This window comes from Crocodylus siamensis, chromosome 1, assembly GCF_052110815.1.
Source record: "Crocodylus siamensis isolate JL-2025a chromosome 1, ASM5211081v1, whole genome shotgun sequence".
NCBI classification, from domain to species: Eukaryota; Metazoa; Chordata; order Crocodylia; family Crocodylidae; genus Crocodylus; species Crocodylus siamensis.
The window spans coordinates 418580440-418599292 of NC_143395.1; the positions used below are offsets into that span (position 1 = coordinate 418580440).

The 18853-nt window shown below is 58.7% G+C and overlaps 1 protein-coding gene across 1 annotated transcript in view; it reads left to right on the forward strand.

Moving 5' to 3' along the window:
- Positions 1 to 16271: 16271 nt before the first annotated feature.
- Positions 16272 to 18853, forward strand: part of STARD10 (StAR related lipid transfer domain containing 10) — a 29245-nt gene continuing 26663 nt past the window's right edge. The window contains exon 1 of the mRNA XM_090030875.1: positions 16272 to 16547. Within this exon, the coding sequence (XP_089887001.1) occupies positions 16386 to 16547 (162 nt within the window). The 5' untranslated portion in view covers positions 16272 to 16385. The remainder of the gene's footprint in view (positions 16548 to 18853) is intronic.

Sequence of the window (18853 nt, forward strand, 5' to 3'; positions counted from 1 at the left end):
CGCCGGAGTGCCGCGCGCGGCCGGCTGGGAGTTGTAGTCCCGGCGGGAGGGCGGCTCCCCCCACTGCCATATAAGGCAGGACTACAGCTCCCAGGAGGCCTGTGCGCCTGCGCAAACAATCGGGTCCTCCTACGCCCTGGCGCCGAGGGGCATGCTGGGTGGGCAGGTGGAGAGGCCGCCGCGCGGGCTGCTGGGAGATGTAGTCTTGCCTGCCTGCCATGGAGTCTCTCCTGCATGATGACACATAGCTTTGAAATGACGCAACACACTGAGTCATGCCACCACGAGACGTCACTTTCCCGTTCACACTGCATGGGGTTGGGCTAGGGCCTCGTAGGGGGTTGCTTCCTGAGCTCTGGGGGGTGGCGGGGGTTTATCCCGCCTAGTGGCTCCAGCAGGGATCGGGGCAGGCGATGATTTCGGGGTGCGTCAGGCACCGCGGGCTCCTGGGTGCTGTTGCGGATACCCCCACCCCACCCTAATGACTTGGTCTGGCTCGTTAGCGCCAGCGCAGCCTGGTTTTTCAGGCGTGCGGCCTCTCATTGGCCTGGAGGAGCTTGTGGGGCTCTTGGGAGCACAGACCCGGGACTTTATGGGGTGACCTCTTCGGTCGACCCCCACCCCCAGCTCTTCCACCCCAGGGCTGTGTGGAGGGCACCCCACCGGAGCTCTGCTACAGCGAGCCCATGCTGTGATCTGGGCTTTGTGAGCTGCTGTCAGTCCCCGTGGAGTTGGCACAGGTCCCCAGGCACTGAATCTTGCTCCTGACCCGCCTCGGTGAGGGCTGCAAGGTGGCACGGGGCTGCCCTGCCTGGTCCGCGCTGGGTGACGGAGCTGACACGTCCAAGGGGCCGAACCTGCAGCCTCCCAACCCCTGGGGCTCTGGGGAGGTGGACGCCCTGGTCGCAAAGCCTCTTGCATCGCCTGGAAATGACACGTCCTTGGCAAAGCACGTGAGGCTGGCAGCAATTAAGCTGTTAATATCTGACCCTGCTGCAGCAATGACGCCTTGTCCTTGCAATGCCTGGAGCAAACCGGGTTGTCTGCAGCAACCAGACCTGGACAGGAGAGGTTCAGGAGTCCTCTCTGCCTCTTGGAGATCTCCCTGAGGCATCCTGCTTTCCTGCCAGGCTTTGGGACGGCCTGGCTGCGAATGCCAGCTGGCCCATGATCCCCTTTCAGGTTGCACATGAGAAAGGGAGACCCTCAGCTGAGCCTCTTTGGCAGGCAGCCGAGGTGTCGATGGCACCATCATGTGTATCTTTGCACCATGCCACTGGCTCCAGGCATGGGCAGGGGCTGGCACTAGCAGGTGCCTCGGCTATCTGAGAGATAGCAGCTATCTGGGTGCCTTGCCGCATCTGTACCAGGGCTCACCATCTCTGACGCCAGGGCCCGCGGCTGGCACTATCCTGGCACAGACCGTCTGCGGAGGAACGGGCGGGTGATGGAGCCTGCTCCCTGCCTGGCATCTGATCTGATGAGGGATGCATCTCACACGTGCCGCGGGCCACTAGCTCTGCTCTCTGCTTACACTCTCAGGTTCCTGCCCGAGGAGGGGGCTGCCTTTCCATGGGGCACACGGGTGGTGATGCTGTTCTCCCGGGTCCAGCCCCAGCTGTGCCTCCCCTGCAGAGCTGAGGGCTTACACACCTTCCCCCTCTGTGCAGGGTGCTGAGAGCAGCAGGGTCTGTGCAGGGCAAGAGCTGGGAGGGGACTCCAGACCAGACACCTATTCATGCCAAAAACCACTGGCCATTGCACCCAGCGCTGCATAGGGGGTGGAAGCCTTCTCTTCCCCCACCACAGCCTCAGCGGGGACAGGCAGGGCCCGGGGAGGTACCCACTCGCTCCCCAGCTCTGCCATGGCAAGTGGGGTGCCGAGATGCAGCAGGCAGGGGGCTGCCGGCCGCACGCTGGGATCGGCGGGTGCCGGCGGGGCAGGCTGGGAGGGAGGGGGGCTGTCAGCTGTCTTCAGCGTGAGTCAGAGTCTGGAGTGCAGAGCTGCTATTTTCCTTCCCATCTGTCTGTGTTGACGGGGACACGGGAAAACCCAGGCTCTGTCTCCACCACTCTTCCTCCCCCTGGCCGGCTGCATACCCGGCGAGGAGCCAGGGCCCTCTGCTCCATGCTGCCACTTGTCCCCAGCCGGCAGCCCGGGCTGCACAGAGAAGTGACCTAGAGAAATGTCTGTGTGATGTGCCGGGTGCTGGGCACCGCCAGCCTACACGGCACAGGGGAGAGCCCGGGTGACCAGGCAAGGAGGTATCCCAGCAGCTGGGGAACCACGACTCTGTTCCCAGTCTGCTTCTCCGAGGGGGCACTGGGGTTCATCCCTGTGCAGTTCAGCTCATTGATGCTCTGCCGTGGCAGGGGCCGGTGCAGCCTCAGAGGACACAGAGCCCCCGAGGGACAATCTGGTGCAGTTCAGTCCAATCCAACTCTCATCTATTACCGGCCCACTCAGTTATGTTACTGTTGAGCCCAGTTCTTGGGTTGCATGTTCCAGCCATTGAAGCACCAGCAAGTGAGTCCCGGCACGGATGGGGTTGGAGGGATAACACCGCTGTCCCAGGCTGCTATACTGGCAGGGAGTTAATAGAGGGAGAGATGCCAGAAGATCCCTTTTGGTAGGGGAAGAAGGCTTTGCCCGGCCACAACCCTGGTGATCAGGAAGGTGCAGGCAGACACCACGACCCGTCTGCGTCCTGCCTCTGTGCATTGGCCAGCCCCCCTCGCAGATGGTCCCTGGGCGCTGCTGGTGCCAGAGGCCTCAGAGAAAGGGGAAGGGGAAACAACCCCCCCAATCCAGGAGCTAAATTCTGCATTGGAGAAAGCCCCTTCCTGATGCAGCAGCTCCAGATGGGGGGATGGCAGCGCAGCATACGGCCCTCCCTGCCTCCGTGCGTTAGAAAATAAGGCTCTCTTGTGATGCTAAAGGGGCTGCTTTCATTGGGTTTCCTGGCAGCAACGATGTGCCCCGGACAGAGAGGGCAGCGTTGGGTGCAGGCCTTAGGAGCACAACTCAGGTTCTCCTGCTCCTAAATCCCTGCTGCTGGAGCTGAGAGAGGAGTCCCTGTTAGAGCCCGGCATGAGTCTGAGCAGCTCTGAGGTCTCCCGGCAGAGGGCAGTAGTCTCTCGTGTCACACATGCATGTGAGTGTGCGTGCGCGCACATACACACACACACACTCTCTCTCTCTCTCAGAAGGGTGGCTGCACCCAAACACTTGCCAAGAACTTTTTTTCCACCTACTCAGTCGGTCGAATACAGGCATAGCTCGGAGATATTGCAGGTTCGGTCCCAGACCACCGCAATAAAGCGAATATCGCAATAAAGCGAGTCACACGAATTTTTTGGTTTCCCAGTGCATATAAAAGTTATGTTTACACTATACTGTAGTCTATTAAGTGTGCAATAGCATTATGTCTAAAAAAAGAAAAATTTACATACCTTAATTAAAAAATACTTTATTGCTAAAAAATGCTAACCATCATCTGAGCCTTCAGCAAGTCGTAATCTTCTTGCTGGTGGAGGGTCTTGCCTCGATGTTGATGGCTGCTGACGGATCAGGGTGGTGGTTGCTGAAGGCTGGTGGTGGCTGTGGCAATTTCTTAAAATAAGACAACAATGAAGTTTGCTGCATCGATTGACTCTTCCTTTCACGAAAGATTTCTCTGTAGCATGCGATGCTGTTTGATAGCATTTTACCCACAGTAGAACTTCTTTCAATAGTAACATCAAAGATCACTGATCACAGATCACCATAACAAATATAATAATAATGAAAAAGTTTGAAATATTGCGAGAATTACCAAAATGTGACACAGAGACACGAAGTGAGCAAATGCTGTTAGAAAAATGGCGCCGATAGACTTGCTCAACGCAGGGCTGCCACAAACCTTCAATTTGTAAAAAACGCAATATCTGCAAAGCGCAATAAAGCGAAGCGCAATAAAACGAGGTATGCCTGTAAAAGATATTGCATCTCTGCAAACAGCCTGGCCAGCCCATGTCCTTAGACCAACACAGCTACAACCAAGAGCCCAGTGTCTCTCTCATAGACATCCTAAAGCCGTGGGGCTGGAAGGGACCTGCCAAAGTCACATCTAGTCCAAGCCCTGTCCAAACCGACCCGGACAAACCCATTGTCCAACCTCTTGGCAAAAACCACTCAGTCACCCCTGATTCGGCACCAGACATCACACCTCACCCTGCCACAGGGAAAGCAGGGGGACCACAGCCCCCAACGTCCTATGGTCAACACACTTCCACGTAATATAGCCCCATGACTATGCTACGGAGGAAGGCAACCCTCCGCCCCTCAAGTCAGTACCAGTCTACCAGGGGGAAAAGTTCCTTTTTGACCCCAAATGCAGCATTGGTCCGACCCTGAGCGGAGGGGTAAGACCCTCAAGCCAGGACCCTGTGGGTCTGGTCCCAGCAGGAGCACTAGACTCACTCAGTTATGACAACCCAAAAGGAGCAGCATGTCATGAGCATCACTTCGTCCTGCTCTGCCCTGGAGCCTGATCCATTTCCCTCCATCCCCAGCGGTGAAATCCTGGCTTTGTTGTAGTCTGTAGCAAGAGTCCCACTGACTTCAGGGATGTGGGTGTGTATGGGGGGGGGGGTGCAAAGACTACACCCCAGGCGCTAATGCCGTCTCTGCCTGTAGCTTCACATCCAGCTGGGGCCAGCTAGATGGGTGTCTTCATTTCAAACATCCGTTCCCTAACCCGAAAAGACTCTGAGCTCTTTTCTGTGAACTCATGGTCAGTCCCACCCCCTGCAAGCTGGACCAAAAGATAATGAGCAGGGAACTGCCCATCACGACAGTATTTCACCCTCTACTTTTTGCCCAAAAGCATCCGGAACACAGTGGGTTTGGGGGACCTGTCTACTTCCCTTCCTTGAAATGCAGCTAGCTCTGGGGTGGAGCAGATCAGCTGTTTATCAGTGCAGTGTAATGCAATGCAATGCTGTGCAGCAGCTTCAGGCAGGACAGGGAGAGTCCTGGATCCAGGGAAAGCTGCAGTGTGGAGACAGGAGGGAAGGTGGTTGTAGGGGTTGAGAGATCTGAGGATGGAGAAACTCTCTGTCCAGTGCAAGGCAGAGAAAGCCTGCTGCCAGGAAGGCAGGGTGACCAGCCCGATGCTCCCCTGGGCCATGTCCACCACCAGCATCCACTGTGGCACTGCTGTGAAATCAGTCCTGACAGCCGTGGGTGCAGCCCTGCTGCTGGGGTCTGCAGAGGAGGGGCTGTGCTGCGAGCCAGGGAGCGCGGTGCTGCCTCTGCCTCTCCATCTAGCATAGAGCTGAGCACTTCTGTGGCGGGTCCCCAGCTCAGCCCACGCTCGAGCAGGGATCATGCTGCAGCGGACTGGAATAGCGGCGCGTGGGCTTTACACACAAATGCAGCCGCATGGCGCAGGGCAGTACACAGAAGCCTGCACCTAGGTAGCTAGGGATACCCCTGTGCCTCTTGCAGAGAGGAGCCCCTAAGGCAGGCTTAGCAAACCCCACAGTATGTACCTGGGGATCTCCCATGTACTTTGCTGGTTGCCCCCTCCCCTGCTGCTACATGTATCAAGGGGGCTAAAACCCCCAGAGGCGCTGGATGCTCCTGCTGGGACCAAACCCAGAGGGTCCTGGCTAGAGGGTCTTGCCCCTCCACTCAGGCTCAGACCAATGCTGCATTTGGGGTCTTTCCCCCTTGATCAGATTGGTTCCAACTGGAGGGGTTTTGCCTTCCTTGTAGCGGGGCCACAGCTCCTCCTGGGATCTCTCCAGCATCTACTAACAACCTTTTACAGAAGCAGGACGTTGGTGGCCGCGGTCCCCCGGCTTTCCCTGCGGCAGGGTGGGGTGTGATGCCTGGTGCTGTGTCAGGGGTGACTGCAGGTTTACGAAGAATTTACACGATGGGTGTGCCCGGGCTGGTTTGGACAGAGCTGGTCCTGCCTCGGGCAGGGGACCTCGGCGGCTCCCTGCCAGCCCCACGTCTCTGTGAGTTTAGGACTCTCCAACCTGACCGCCTGGTAGCATCCGGTGAAGTAGGTTGTTGCTTCGTGCCCCTCCGAACCAGTTAGCCCAGGGGTGGGCAAAATACAGCCCGCAGGCCTGATTTGGCCCACCAAGTGTTTCTATCCAGCCTGCAGTGAGTCCCTTAGCCCTCAGCTGGGGGCTGTAAGGAGTGGGCAGGCAGGCAGGCAGCATCTCCATGAAGACCACCCAGGACCCCCGTGGGCAGGGTGCTCTGCCCGGGTGCATGGCACGGGGCTGAGAGCGGGTGGGAAGCGAGATGGGTAAACGGGCTGGGAGCGTGGGGCAGTGACAGCACAGGGCTGGGGCCTGGGGCAGAGCCGCAATCTGCTCCCTGCACGTCCCTACGCGTGGAGCCGGTGCCCGCATGGGGAGCAGATCGTGGCTCTGCCCCGAGCCCCGAGCCCCGGCCCCTCGTTGTCACTGCCCGGCAATCCCGGCGCTGCCTGCCCGTTCCACTCCCTGATGCCGTCCCCTGCCCACCTGTGACCCCATCCTGTCCAAGCCGGCCAGCGCACCCTGCCCACACGGGTCCCACGGAGACCCTGGGGCTAGATTGGTTCAATTGGCATAGAATCACAGAAGTCGGGTCGGAGGGACCTTGTAGATCTTCAAGCCCGACCCCCTGCCTGGGCAGGAGAAAAAGACTGGACTCAAATGACCCCAGCCAGGTAGGCATCCAGCCTCTTCTTAAAGATCCCCAGCACCACTTCCCTAGGAAATTGGTTCCAGCTCCTAGCCGCCCTGACCATGAAGTCGTTCTTGTGGATGTCTAATCTAAATCTAGTCTCTAATAATTTGTGTCCCTTGTTCCTTGTCATGCCAGGGACGCTCAGGGAAACAGCGTCTCCCCTAAACCCTTCTGGTCCCCCCTAGTGAGTTTATAAACAGTCACCAGGTCCCCCCTCGGCCTTCTCTTGTACAGGCCGAACAGGTTTAGGTCCCGCAGTCTTTCATTGTAGGGTCTGCCCTGTTGTCCCCGGATCATGTGAGTGGCCTCCGCTGGACCCTTTCAATGTTGTCCACATCCCTCCTGCAGTGCGGCGCCCAGAGCTGGACGCAGTACTCCAGCTGCCGCCTGACCAGAGTCGCATAGAGGGGGAGGATCACCTCCTTGGACCTGCTCGAGATGCATCTGTGGATGCAGGACAAGGTGCGGTTAGCCCTGCCAACCGAGACCTCGCATTGTCGGCCCATGTTCATCTCGGAGTCAGTAATGGCTCCCAGATCCCTTTCTGGCTCCGTGCTCTCAAGAAGGGAGTTTCCCATTCTATAAGTGTGCTGCTGGTTTCTACTGCCCACGTGCAGCACCCTGCACTTGTCAGTGTTGAAACGCATCTTGTTTATGTCAGCCCACCCTTGTAGCCTATCCAAGTCTTGTTGTCTTTCCCTCCCTACTAGCGTGCTCACCTCACCCCAAATCCTGGTATCATCAGCAAATTTAAACAGGTTGCTTTTCACCCCATCATCCAAATCGCTGATGATGTTGAACAGCGCGGGCCCAAGGACCGAGCCCTGGGGGACTCCTCTGCCCACTTCCCCCCAGGTCGAATACGACCCATCCACCTCCACCCTCTGAGTGTGACCCTTGAGCCAATCTGCAAGCCATCTGACTGTGTAGGCATCAATGCTACAGTCGCCTAGTTTTTTAATGAGGATGGGGTAGGAGATGGTGTCAAAGGCCTTGCTGAAGTCCAGAAAGACTACATCCACAGCGACACCTGCATCCAATGCCTTTGTGACCTGATCATAAAAGGCAATCAGGTTGGTCTGACATGACCTGCCCCTAAAGAAACCGTGCTGGTTGCCCTTGAGCATCATCCCTGAGGCCGGCCCATCGCAGATGTGCTCCTTTCATGATCTTCTCAAAGAGTTTCCCTAGGATTGAAGTAAGACTGATGGGTCAATAGTTACCCGGGTCCTCTCTCTTCCCTTTTTTGAAGATGGGGACCACATTAGCTATCTTCCAGTCATCTGGCACCTGGCCCGAGCACCATGAGCGCTTGTAAAGCCGTGCCAAGGGCCCTGCAATAACCCCTGCTAGCTCCCTCAACACCCTGGGGTGCAGATCATCTGCACCCGCTGACTTGAACATGTCCAGCCCTTCCAGAAGCTCTCTGACCCTGTCCTCCCCAACCTGGGGTCTGGAGGCGTTCCCCTTGAGTCCGTCTGGCATCCCAGCGGGGAAGTCCCGGTCCCTGCACAAGAAAACGGAGGTGAAGAATTGGTTAAAGAGTTCTGCTTTTTCCGCTGGTGCAACCACCAGATTGCCCAGTGTACCTTGCAGGGGCCCCACGTTACCTGGTGCCTTCTTCATCCTCCCTATCTGTATTTGAAAAAGGACTTTTTATTATCCTTGATCTTGGATGCTAGTCCTAGCTCTGTGTCCGCTTTAGCTTTCCTGACAGCCCCCCTACAGGCCCGAGCAGAGGAGGTGTACTCCTCTTTGGAGATAGCACCCCCCTTCCACCGGGTGTACGCCGCCTTTTTGGGAATCAGGCATTCCCGGATGCCCTTGGTGAGCCAGGGGGCTTCCGGGCACTCTTGCCCCCCTTGCTTCTTGTTGGGATGGACTCCCCCTGGGCCCTGAGTATTGTTTCCTTAAGGAACGACCACTCGCCCTGGACACTGAGTTCCCCTGCCCTCAAGGACCCCAGCGCCTCACCCACTAGTCTCCTCAACTCATTGAAGTCGGCCCTCTTGAAGTCTAGGGCTACCATCTTGCTGCTGGCCCTCGACACCCTGTGCTGGATGGTGAACTCCAGCAAGCGATGATCGCTGTCACCCAAGTGATCAAGGACCTGGAGGCCCCTCACCAGGTCGTTGCCTGTGGCCAGGACCAGGTCCAACAGGGCATTTCCTCTGGTGGGACTGTGCACCTTCTGAATTAAGTGGAGGTCATGTATCTCGGCCAGGAGCCTCCTGGGATGGTCTGACCCAGCTGACTCTTCCACCCAGCAGATGTCCAGATAATTGAAGTCACCCATGACAACTACATCCCTTGCCCTAAGTGCCTCTGCAAGTTGGCTCGAAAATTCCTGGTCCAGCTCCTCCCCTTGGCTGGGGGGTCTGTAGTAGACCCCCACCGTCAAATCCCTCTCCCCATAGCCCCCTTGTATCTTGACCCAGAGCACTTCAGCCCGCCCCTCCTCTGACCCTGTTCTGCTGGCAGAGGATGTGTCTTGCTCCTTGACACAGGCCCCCCCGCCTTTCCTTCCTTCTCTCTCCCGCCTGTAAAGCCTATAGCCCTAAAGCTGACTGCCCGGTCGTGGGACGAATCCCACCACGTTTCTGTTAGCCCTGTGATATCTGGGTTTGAACTAACTATTCTGAGGGATCTCTCTGGTTCTCCCTCCTCCGGCCCTCAACAGCTCACCAAAACTCCTTAAGTGGCCCTCTAGCCCAAATCATTGCCCACCCCTGGAAGGTGCCAGTCTGCCCTGCTTCGGCCTGAAGGCAAGTGAGTCCCTGTGACCCCCAGACTCATTGCAGCCACTTGGGTGCTTTGCATACATTCATTCAGAGCCTTTGTTTTTACAGTTTCCAGTCTGTAGATGGTGAAGGATGCCTCCCCCACTTTGCAGGGGATTTCCTTTTTACTTGTGTTTGGTGCCCCGTTGCGTTGTTGGGCAAGATGCATTCAGTTCTACGTTCAGGAGAGCAGCACCTTTAAAAATTGCTTCTTCTAAGTTCAGGAGAACGTGACGTGGCGGCCAACAGGCACGTTAGGTTTCCAGTGGCTGTATCGTACAAAGGACCAATGCTTTCTCTTCGTCATGTCCTTCAAGGTTTCAGGACTGATAGAGCTCATCCGTTTCCACCTGCTCCTGTAGTCATGAAAAACAAGTTGTTTTTTTTGGAGTGGGGGAGGGGGTTCAAGCATTCAGCTTTGCAATGAGCTAGTTATCAAACTAACCTGGCTGAGCACGCAGAGATGAACTGAAATCAAGACGATATTCCCCTTTGCGTTGGGTGCAGTGACTATCGGTGTCCGAAGCTGGTGCTGAAAAAGATCTCTTGGTTCCAGGGGCCGAGCCAGTGACTTCCAATAAGGCAAGCAGGCTGCCTTTCTTTACACCTCCAGTCTCAAACTGCGTGGCTCAAATAGCACTGCTGTTCCGATTAAAATGATTAGAAGAGATCAAACGTTCTCAGATGACAGTGGAAGATGTTGTTTTCCTTGCACTAAGTCCCGTGAACTTCTCCAGGCATTTGAGACACCCCTGGAGCATTGCTGGTCACCATGTCCTTTAAGGGTTTAGATCCAGCAGGTCTGTCCTTCCATGTCTGGCCGCTTTAAAGGTTTAGACCATGTACCTCTTGTACTTCCATGTCTGGTTACTACATCCTTCAGGAGTTTCGACCTGGTAGATCTGTCCTTCCATGTCTGGTCACCATGTCCTTTAGGAGTCTAGACCTAGTAGATCTCTCCTTGCTCCATCTTATTAAGCTGCCTTCTGACTGTCCAATGCATCCATGAGCAGTAAAGTCTCTGCAGTGTGCATAATGCCCTCCATGACATTCAAGCAGCCCAGCTGGCTCTAAGTTGGGCTTTCCCAGCTATAATTTTAGGCAGTGTCTGGTCCCACAGTTGCAGCTTAGCTATTAATTGGGCTGACAATGTGTGAGCGAGAGAACCTACCTCTGTCTTCCATGCTGACGGTGTAGTGGAGACTGGCGGCTGGCGGCTGAGCGGTGGCTCTCATGCTGATGCAACTAAAGGGCAGGTCTGCAGAGCTAACTATTTTTGGTTTCTTTGCAGTGCCGTAAGCAATACCCAGCATTGGCACGGGGCACGTCTAAGGAACCACTGCCAAGGCGGGGAGGCGCTTGGCATACTCCTGGGCTGCCCGTGGCCCCGGCTGGCTATCGATCCCCAGGAAACCCCCCGCCCGGCTTGTCTAGTGCATCAGCCGTTCCCTCTGCCTGACACATCCCCGGCCCCTGCATGTCTCCAAATGCCAATTACACACTGATCAAATTGTTCGTGCTGATGAGTCGTGGGGAAAATTGTCTGGAGGATCCAATAACCCAATTACACCTGTAAACAGTTATTAGCCGAACTGGCAGCTGAAGAGCAAATAAACCCACAACCAGCTAGGCCCCGGCTCTGCTCCATGGCCCGTTCTCTGCACACGGGCACGCTCACGCCTCCCGCTGTGATTCAGCGTGCCAGCTGTGTTGCTGGATTAAGTGCGGGAGCGGCCTTTGGGGAGGCATTGTCGCTACCCTGCCGGTAATAAGCTGCAAAGCTGTGCGGAGAGAGCGGTATTATCTCATACCAGGCGGCTCCTGTGTGCGACCAGGCAGCGGGATTCCCGGGAGGCTTTAAGGAGCTGGTGTTTAATGGATTCGTTGCCACGGGACACTTCACTGACGAGCCTGTAAGGCGCTATACCCGACTCCCAGGCCTTGGGCCTATTCTCAGCTCTGACATTGCCTTGCTGTGGGACCTTGGGCAAGTCACTCAACCCTCTCGGTGCCTCAGTTTCCCTTCCCGCCCTTTGTCTGCGTCAGGCCTGTCCAACTCACAGCCCAAAGGTAACGGCAAGGGGTTAATTTGCAGTCCTGGGCTCCTGCCCATCTCCCACTCTGGTTGCAGCAGTGGCTTGGGTCCCCTAGCCTCTGTTTTTTCCCGGCCCCCCCCCCGTCTCCTCCAGCTTTTACTTCTTGCCCATGCCCCGGGGGCAATGCAGCCCACAGTGCCGGGGGCTGAGGGTGGGGGTTGGGATGCCCATGTGGTACAGAGCAGCAGGGCACTCCTGGGTAGCATGCAGCCTGGGCAGCTCCTGGCATACAGCCACTTGCAAGTTGAACAGTAAATTAAATTGTGGGATATGTGAATGGCTTGCGTCTGCATTTGGCCAATGCATGCATAATTTTACTTTATGTTCCCAATCTATTCAGGGCCTGCCAGCCCTTTTTCCCATGCTTGGGGCTGGAGGCATTTCTTTGTGGATGCCGTGGACAAGACGAACGTGGGCTGTGAGCTTTTCGGGGCAGGGGCAACCTCGTACTCAGGCTCCTGCACCTGAGTGCAGGGCAGCTTGAACGCACTGGATTGCAAAGAGATGTTACTTCTTCTGGGTGATCTGTGTCAGCCTGACCCCAGCCCAAAGCAAAATCAAGCTGGGGATTCAAGCCTCAGGAGGGCAGGGAAGAGAAGGCACTTTTCTCCCCTGTGAAGAACTCCCCCCTCCTCCGAAAAACAACAGCATGTAGCCCTTGCTGAGAACATCTGCTTCCAGATGTCTTGGAGGAAATGGAGCTTTATTTGACTGAATAACGAGCCTCTGGAAACCACATCATTTGCATGCAGCCGTGGTTCCCAACCAGCGTGCCAAGAGATCCATTGCGGGGTGTCACACAAGGTTAGGTGTGCAAACACCCATGCAGGATTCACAAGATAAACCAAGAGATTGTAAATAGGGATCCAGCAGAGTGTTAAAATGATCCTGCCCAGCTGTGGGCTTGCTGAGGTCTTTGCAACAGAAGAATTGCTCCAGGATTTAAAGGAGGAGGGAAAGCTCAGGGCTGGCATTTTCCAAAGAGGGCGGAGAACAGCTGGCATATCCAGTCTGATTCCCAGGGATTTCCTTGCTCATCTTGCAAAGGATGCTCTGCAGCACGACACGGCAGGACCAGTACCCGTGCCTTGGAATAAGGAAACTATAGGGATAGGGTGTCTGTCTGGCATAAGCATCAGGGGTACCTGGCTTAGGCGGGGGGGAGTGTAGAGCTACTCTGGCGACACGCAGCAGGGAAGGCCCTTAAAAAATCAATAGCAGCTATTACAGCTTTCTCTCAGTGGTAGCTCCACCCAACCCAGGGCTAGCAACACCTTTTCCCCAGTGCTACAGGGTCTCTCTGTCACCTATTTCACAGCTAAGCTATTACAGGATGCGGGCAGACATATCATTTGAACTTGTGTAATCAGCATCCCGCTGTCTTGAAAATTTAGCAGAGAGATGACCCAACCCCCTAGCCAGGGGGAACGTCAGCCAATCTAGGGGAGAATTACCCATGAAGGAATCAGAGGGGAAATGCCAACCCTGGATGGGTTTTGCCTGTCCGTGGCTATCTCAGGCTAGTCATTTGATAGAGGCAAACCAGCTATTACCTTCCCCCTAACGCCTAGGAGTGAAGCGCTTAATAGCCCCCTGCTGCCTGCAGGTACCATGAGGTGGATGCATGTGGCAAACAGAAAGGGTCGTCCAAAATCTGCTGCAGCCGGTATGACTCCAGCCAGCGTGACATCCACTGCAGCCAGCAACAGGGGTCCCGACCACCTTAAGCCGTACAGCCAGGAAATGTTTAGACTCAGAATAGGCCTTAGGCCGGTCAGTGAGAGGATACGGCGTTGCTATTTGCTTGCATGAGGTTTGGCCAAGAGAAGAACAGGAGAAGGAAATGCTCTGAGTCTCAGGGGAGAGAAAGTCACAAGGTGGGATCCATTTTCGAGAGCTCAAGAAAGACGGATTGAAAACAGCTGGGGTAAAGTTGGCAGGGTCACCTGAAGTACACGGCGTGGTTTGGTGAGAGGCAAGATGAGAGATGATGCAGAACAGGCTGCCGTGCTCAATGCCTTTTTCACCTCCGTCTTCACAGACAAGGGCAGCTCCCGGACTACTGCACCGCGTAGCACAGCCTGTGGAGGAGGTGAGCAGCCGACCGTGGCGAAAGAGCAGGTCAGGGACTATTTCGAAAAGCTGGACGTGTACAAGTCCACAGGGCTGGATGCGATGCACCCGAGGGTGCTGAGGGAGCTGGTCAATGCGACTGCAGAGCCAATGGCTATCATCCTCGAAGTCTTGTGGCGACTGGGAGAGGAGGATGAGCCCCGCACCATGTTGCTTGGGCCCCTGGCTCGGCAAGCACTCATAAGAGCTGCCCCGTTCTGGGTCAGACCGTAGGTCTGCTTTGCCCGGTCTCCTGTGTCACAGTGGGTGCTGGAAGGGAGCGTGAACTAGGTCTTACCAGGGGTTTTGCTCCTCTCTCCCTTGCAGCCTCCAGAATTGAAGCTTGGACGCAGAGGCCGTGCCTCTCACGCTCGCGCTCAACAGCTGCTGATGCATTGCCCCTTCCCTCCGGGCTGAGCTTGCAGCTTCCACCGCGCCTGGTGGCCACGAGTCCCACCCTTGAACGACAGGCTGGGTGCAAAGGAAATCCCGGTCGGCAGTTTTCAACTTATTACCAACTCGCTTCGTGTTGGGGCTCCTTGTTCTTGTCTGGGGGGAGATCGGAGAATCCAAGACTCGCAGAGCAGCGGGGCCGGCAGGGACCTGCCGAGGTCACATCTAGTCCCACCCCTGCCTGGGGCAGGACCAGCCCTGTCCACACCAGCCCAGATGAAGCATCATCTAAACCCTAGGCAAGACCGCCGTTGCCCCTGACACAACACGGGCCTTGCACCTGAACCTGCCGCAGGTGAAGCAGGACCGGGAGGAGGAGGACAACGTCCTGCTTCTATGAAATGTTGTCAGTAGATGCTCAAGAGACCCCAGGCAGAGGCCATGGCCCTGCTACAGAGGAGAGCAACTCCCCGCCATCTGACGGGGGGGAAATTCCTTCCTGACCCCAAATGTGGTGTTGGCCTGACCCTAAGTGGAGAAGCAAGGCCCTCTGGGTTTGGTGCCAGCAGAAGCACTGGCACAGCCCGGTCCCCATCCCCATCCTGGGCTGCGGCAGCACCCAGCGCCTCTGGGGGAGGCTTAAAACCCCCCAGACTCGTAGCAGAAAGGCAGGGGAGGTGCAACCAGGGAAGCCCAGAAAATCCCCATAGGCATCGCTGCACCCAGATCATCCCCGACCAGGCGCTGTGCAACCTCTCCACGAACCCCTCCCGGCGCGGCCCACTGCCTCCCTGCTCCCACGCCCTGGCAATAATACACCCCCAGAGACTTTCTCTTCGCCGTTCAGTGTTGCGCAAATCCTTCTCCCATCTCTGTTTCCCGCCTCGCCGCCCAGCGCTCTTGCTGCCCTTCTCCGTCCGGGTCGCCTGTCTCCTTCGGGGGTGCGGACGCCCCGGGGGGGATAAAGGGGCACCGGGAGGCGTCCCGTTGTGTTCGCAACCGTCTTAATTGCGCCAGCCTGTTTGCCGACCGCGAGCGGAGCTGACGGGGCCACGGTGACTGCTGGGGGGTGGGGGGCGGGGGACTCTCTCTTTGGGAATGATCTTGCCTCGTGGGAGATCTGTTCCTGCCCCCGGCAGGTGCTATGTGGGGCCTTGCCCGGATGTTTTTTGGGGGGCTCTCTCTGCGGCTGGTGATCTCTCTTTGGGGAGAGCTCACTCTATAGGAGATCTCTCTTTAGGGACCTGTCTTGGTGGGGATCTCTCTTTGGGGATCTGTTTCAGAATCTCTCTATTTGGGATCTCTCTCAGGGGGTCTCTCCCTTTGGGGATCTCTCTCAGGGGTCTCTCTATTCAGGATCTCTCTTGGGGGGTCTCTCCCTTTGGGGGTCTCTCTATTTGGGATCTCTCTCGGGGGGTCTCTCCATTTGGGATCTCTCTTGGGGGGTCTCTCCCTTTGGGGGTCTCTCTATTCGGGATCTCTCTCGGGGGGTCTCTCCCTTTGGGATCTCTCTCGGGGGGTCTCTCTATTTGGGATCTCTCTCGGGGGGTCTTGCCCTTTGGGATCTCTCTTTGGGGATCTCTCTCAGGGGTCTCTCTATTCGGGATCTCTCTCAGGGGGTCTCTCCCTTTGGGGGTCTCTCTATTCGGGATCTCTCTCGGGGGGTCTCTCTATTTGGGATCTCTCTCGGGGGGTCTCTCTATTCGGGATCTCTCTCGGGGGGTCTCTCCCTTTGGGGGTCTCTCTATTCGGGATCTCTCTCGGGGGGTCTCTCCCTTTGGGGGTCTCTCTATTTGGGATCTCTCTTTGGGGCTCTCTCTCGGGGGGTCTCTCTATTCGGGATCTCTCTCGGGGGGTCTCTCCCTTTGGGGGTCTCTCTATTTGGGATCTCTCTTTGGGGATCTCTCTCGGGGGGTCTCTCTATTCGGGATCTCTCTCGGGGGGTCTCTCCCTTTGGGGGTCTCTCTATTCGGGATCTCTCTCGGGGGGTCTCTCCCTTTGGGGGTCTCTCTATTTGGGATCTCTCTTTGGGGATCTCTCTCGGGGGGTCCCTCTCCCGGGGGCATCCCGCGGGGGAGGGGGGGGGGCGCGCGGCGGGCGCCAGGGGGCGGGGCCAGGGGCCGGCGGCTGCGCGCGGGGCGGGGCGGGGCGAGGGCGGGGGCGGGGCGGAGCGCGTTCTCGCCCGCGCAGCGGCGCTGCCGCCGGCCCCGATCCGGCCGCCGAGCCCGAGCCGGAGCCCGAGCCCGAGCCCGAGCCCGAGCCGGCGCCATGTCGGCGCGGGAGGCGGTGCAGGTGCCGGACGACCGGGACTTCAGCGGGTTCCGCGCGGAGTGCGAGGCGGCGGCGGGCTGGAGCCTCACCTACAGCAGGGCCGGCCTGGCCGTCTGGGTCCAGCTGCTCGAGCCCGACAAGTCCCTGCACCGCATCAAGGTGAGCCCGGCGCGTGTACCGGCCTCTCGCGGGCGCGCACGTGCGTGCCCTGGTGTGCGCGCTCACGGGCACACACACGCGCCCTCGTGGCTGCACAGGTGTGTGTGAACGCACACGCCCGTGGGCACGCGCTCGCGGTCGCGTGCACACCGACACGGGCTGGAGTTAGCTTGCCCGGCGGGGCGGGGGCAGCCCAGGTTCGCAGCCTGGGGCCCGGCGCCTGACCCGGCTCCTTAAGTTACCGGCAGGCGGGGCTGGGCCGCGGGCCGGTGTCCTGCTTCCCCGTGCCAGGACCTCAGCCTCAAGCCGCCCCGGCACCGGCCCGTGCGCGTGCCGGACCGGGCGGGCAGCGGGGCAGGGTAGGGGAGGTGGCGCTCGGTCGGGGTGGCGAGGTGGGGCTCCCTTGCTGCACTCGTCCCGCTGTCAAACCTCACGCAGACCAGCGCCGCCCGGGCATGGCGCCCTGTGTCTCCCCATCGTGCCCGGGCTGCTCCAGGGCTTGGGGAATGGGCACCAAGGGGGCACGTGCCCCTTGCTTCCCTTTGCCCTCCATGCCTGGGCCCTGGCAGGCTGTTTGCCTCTTCCCTGCCCCCTCCCCCCCCCCCCATAACCTCGCCGCTGGTGACATCTGGCTAATGGCTTTAATCTGCTGGAAGTGCCCTTAATGGGAGCCTGCCCCCGGGGAGCAGCTGCTTTGCTTTCCCCTCCTCCTGTCTCTGCGGCCCTGGAGCCCCTGGCCTGGGAGCTGATGCCCTTGCTGCGGAGGCGAGAGCACGTGCCGGATGATCGGGCTTGTCTGAGCAGAGCCGAGCCCTTCGCCCGGGGCTGCTGGGTCTGCCGGGGGGCACAGAGCAGCTCGGCAGACCCCAGCTCCAAGCCCCTGCTTGCGGGGAGCCGCTGGTCCGTGCCCAGCGCCAGGCTGCGCTGCCAGCTGTCTCGCTCCACTTCTGGGGCCAGGCAGGAGTGACTGGTTTCTGGTGTGGGCGCCCGCCCGTGGCACGGTCACTCGCCGGCTCTGCTGCCTTCAGCAGGGCACGGGCCTGTGAAGGCACGACCCCCACTGCCCCTGGCCCCTGCTTTCCTTTGCACCCTCTGGGACAGCGGAGGCCTCGCCGCCTTCCAGCGCCTCCTTTCTGGGCTGAGGACTTGGCTTGTCCTGCCCTCACGTGAGCTGGTGCCAAGGGCACCGCATCCCCCGCACTTGTGCAGGGAGGTGGCAGGTAGCAGTGCAGGAGGCTGGCATGGCCGTGGCATCGGAGCTGGCGTGTTGCTAGGCCCTGCAGTGCCTTGGGCAGGGTTTGCTCCCCCGTTGGCATCGTTGGGGAAGCTTTGGGGGGGTGCAGCGTGTGCAGCAGGCTGCAAATCGGGGGAAGGCGAGTGCACGCAGGAGAGAGCCGGAGTCCCGGATGTGCTGCCCGTGCCGCGGCATCCTCCAGATACTCGGGTGCCGGCAGCCCAGGCCTCCTTGTCCGTGCCTGCGGGTGCAGGTGAGCTGGGACCCGGCTCTAGCCTGGATGGGAGCGGCCAGCTGCGGGCCAGGCAGGGGCTGCGGGTGGCACCCGTCCTAGTGCTGGGGTCCGGGGCTCCCGGGACTGAGGAGCCACGGGAGCCGGTCTCCTGGCTGCGTCCCCCCGGGTGCCGCGGGGGAGCTCAGGTCCCGGCGCAGGGCACTCCGAGCTCCCCTTCCCGCGGGGCGGGCGCTCCCCCTGCAGCTGCTTGAGCTGAAAAGCCACTGGCGTCTGCAGGCCCCGGCGGCGTGGGCTGAGCTGCGCGCGCTTCCCACGCACCGGCTCGCCGGGGGCGAGCGGAGCTTTTTCCAGCTCGCCTGTGAGTAAATAGAAGGCGGCAGCCCGGTGACGGCGCGAAGCCCCGGGCATTGTTGGGGGGTTTCCAGTCCCGCCAGGCTGGGGAAGGTCAGGCGGGAGGGCCCCACGTTGTCTCCTGCCCTTGAAAATCCATGCGGGTGGTGAGAGGGGAGCTCCTGCCTGCGCCGGCAGGACCAGTGCCTGGAGTCAAAGATCCAGGAGATGCTTGTGCATCAATGCAAAACTGGCTCGTCTTTAGTGTGTGCGTTCACCCGGCTCCCCCTTTCCCTCCTGGGCTGCTGCTAGCAGCAGGAACGGGCCCTGGGGGTTGGAAGCTGGAACGATCACCCAGCCCCTCTGCTCCGGCCCGGGCTGCAGCCGCAGCCGTGCCCACGGCTCCCTGCTCCACTGCAGGAGAAGCCCAGAGGATCCTGCCTGTCCTCAGGTCGAACGGTCACAAACTCCTGCAAGACCGTTTCAGGCTGGACATAAGGAAGAATT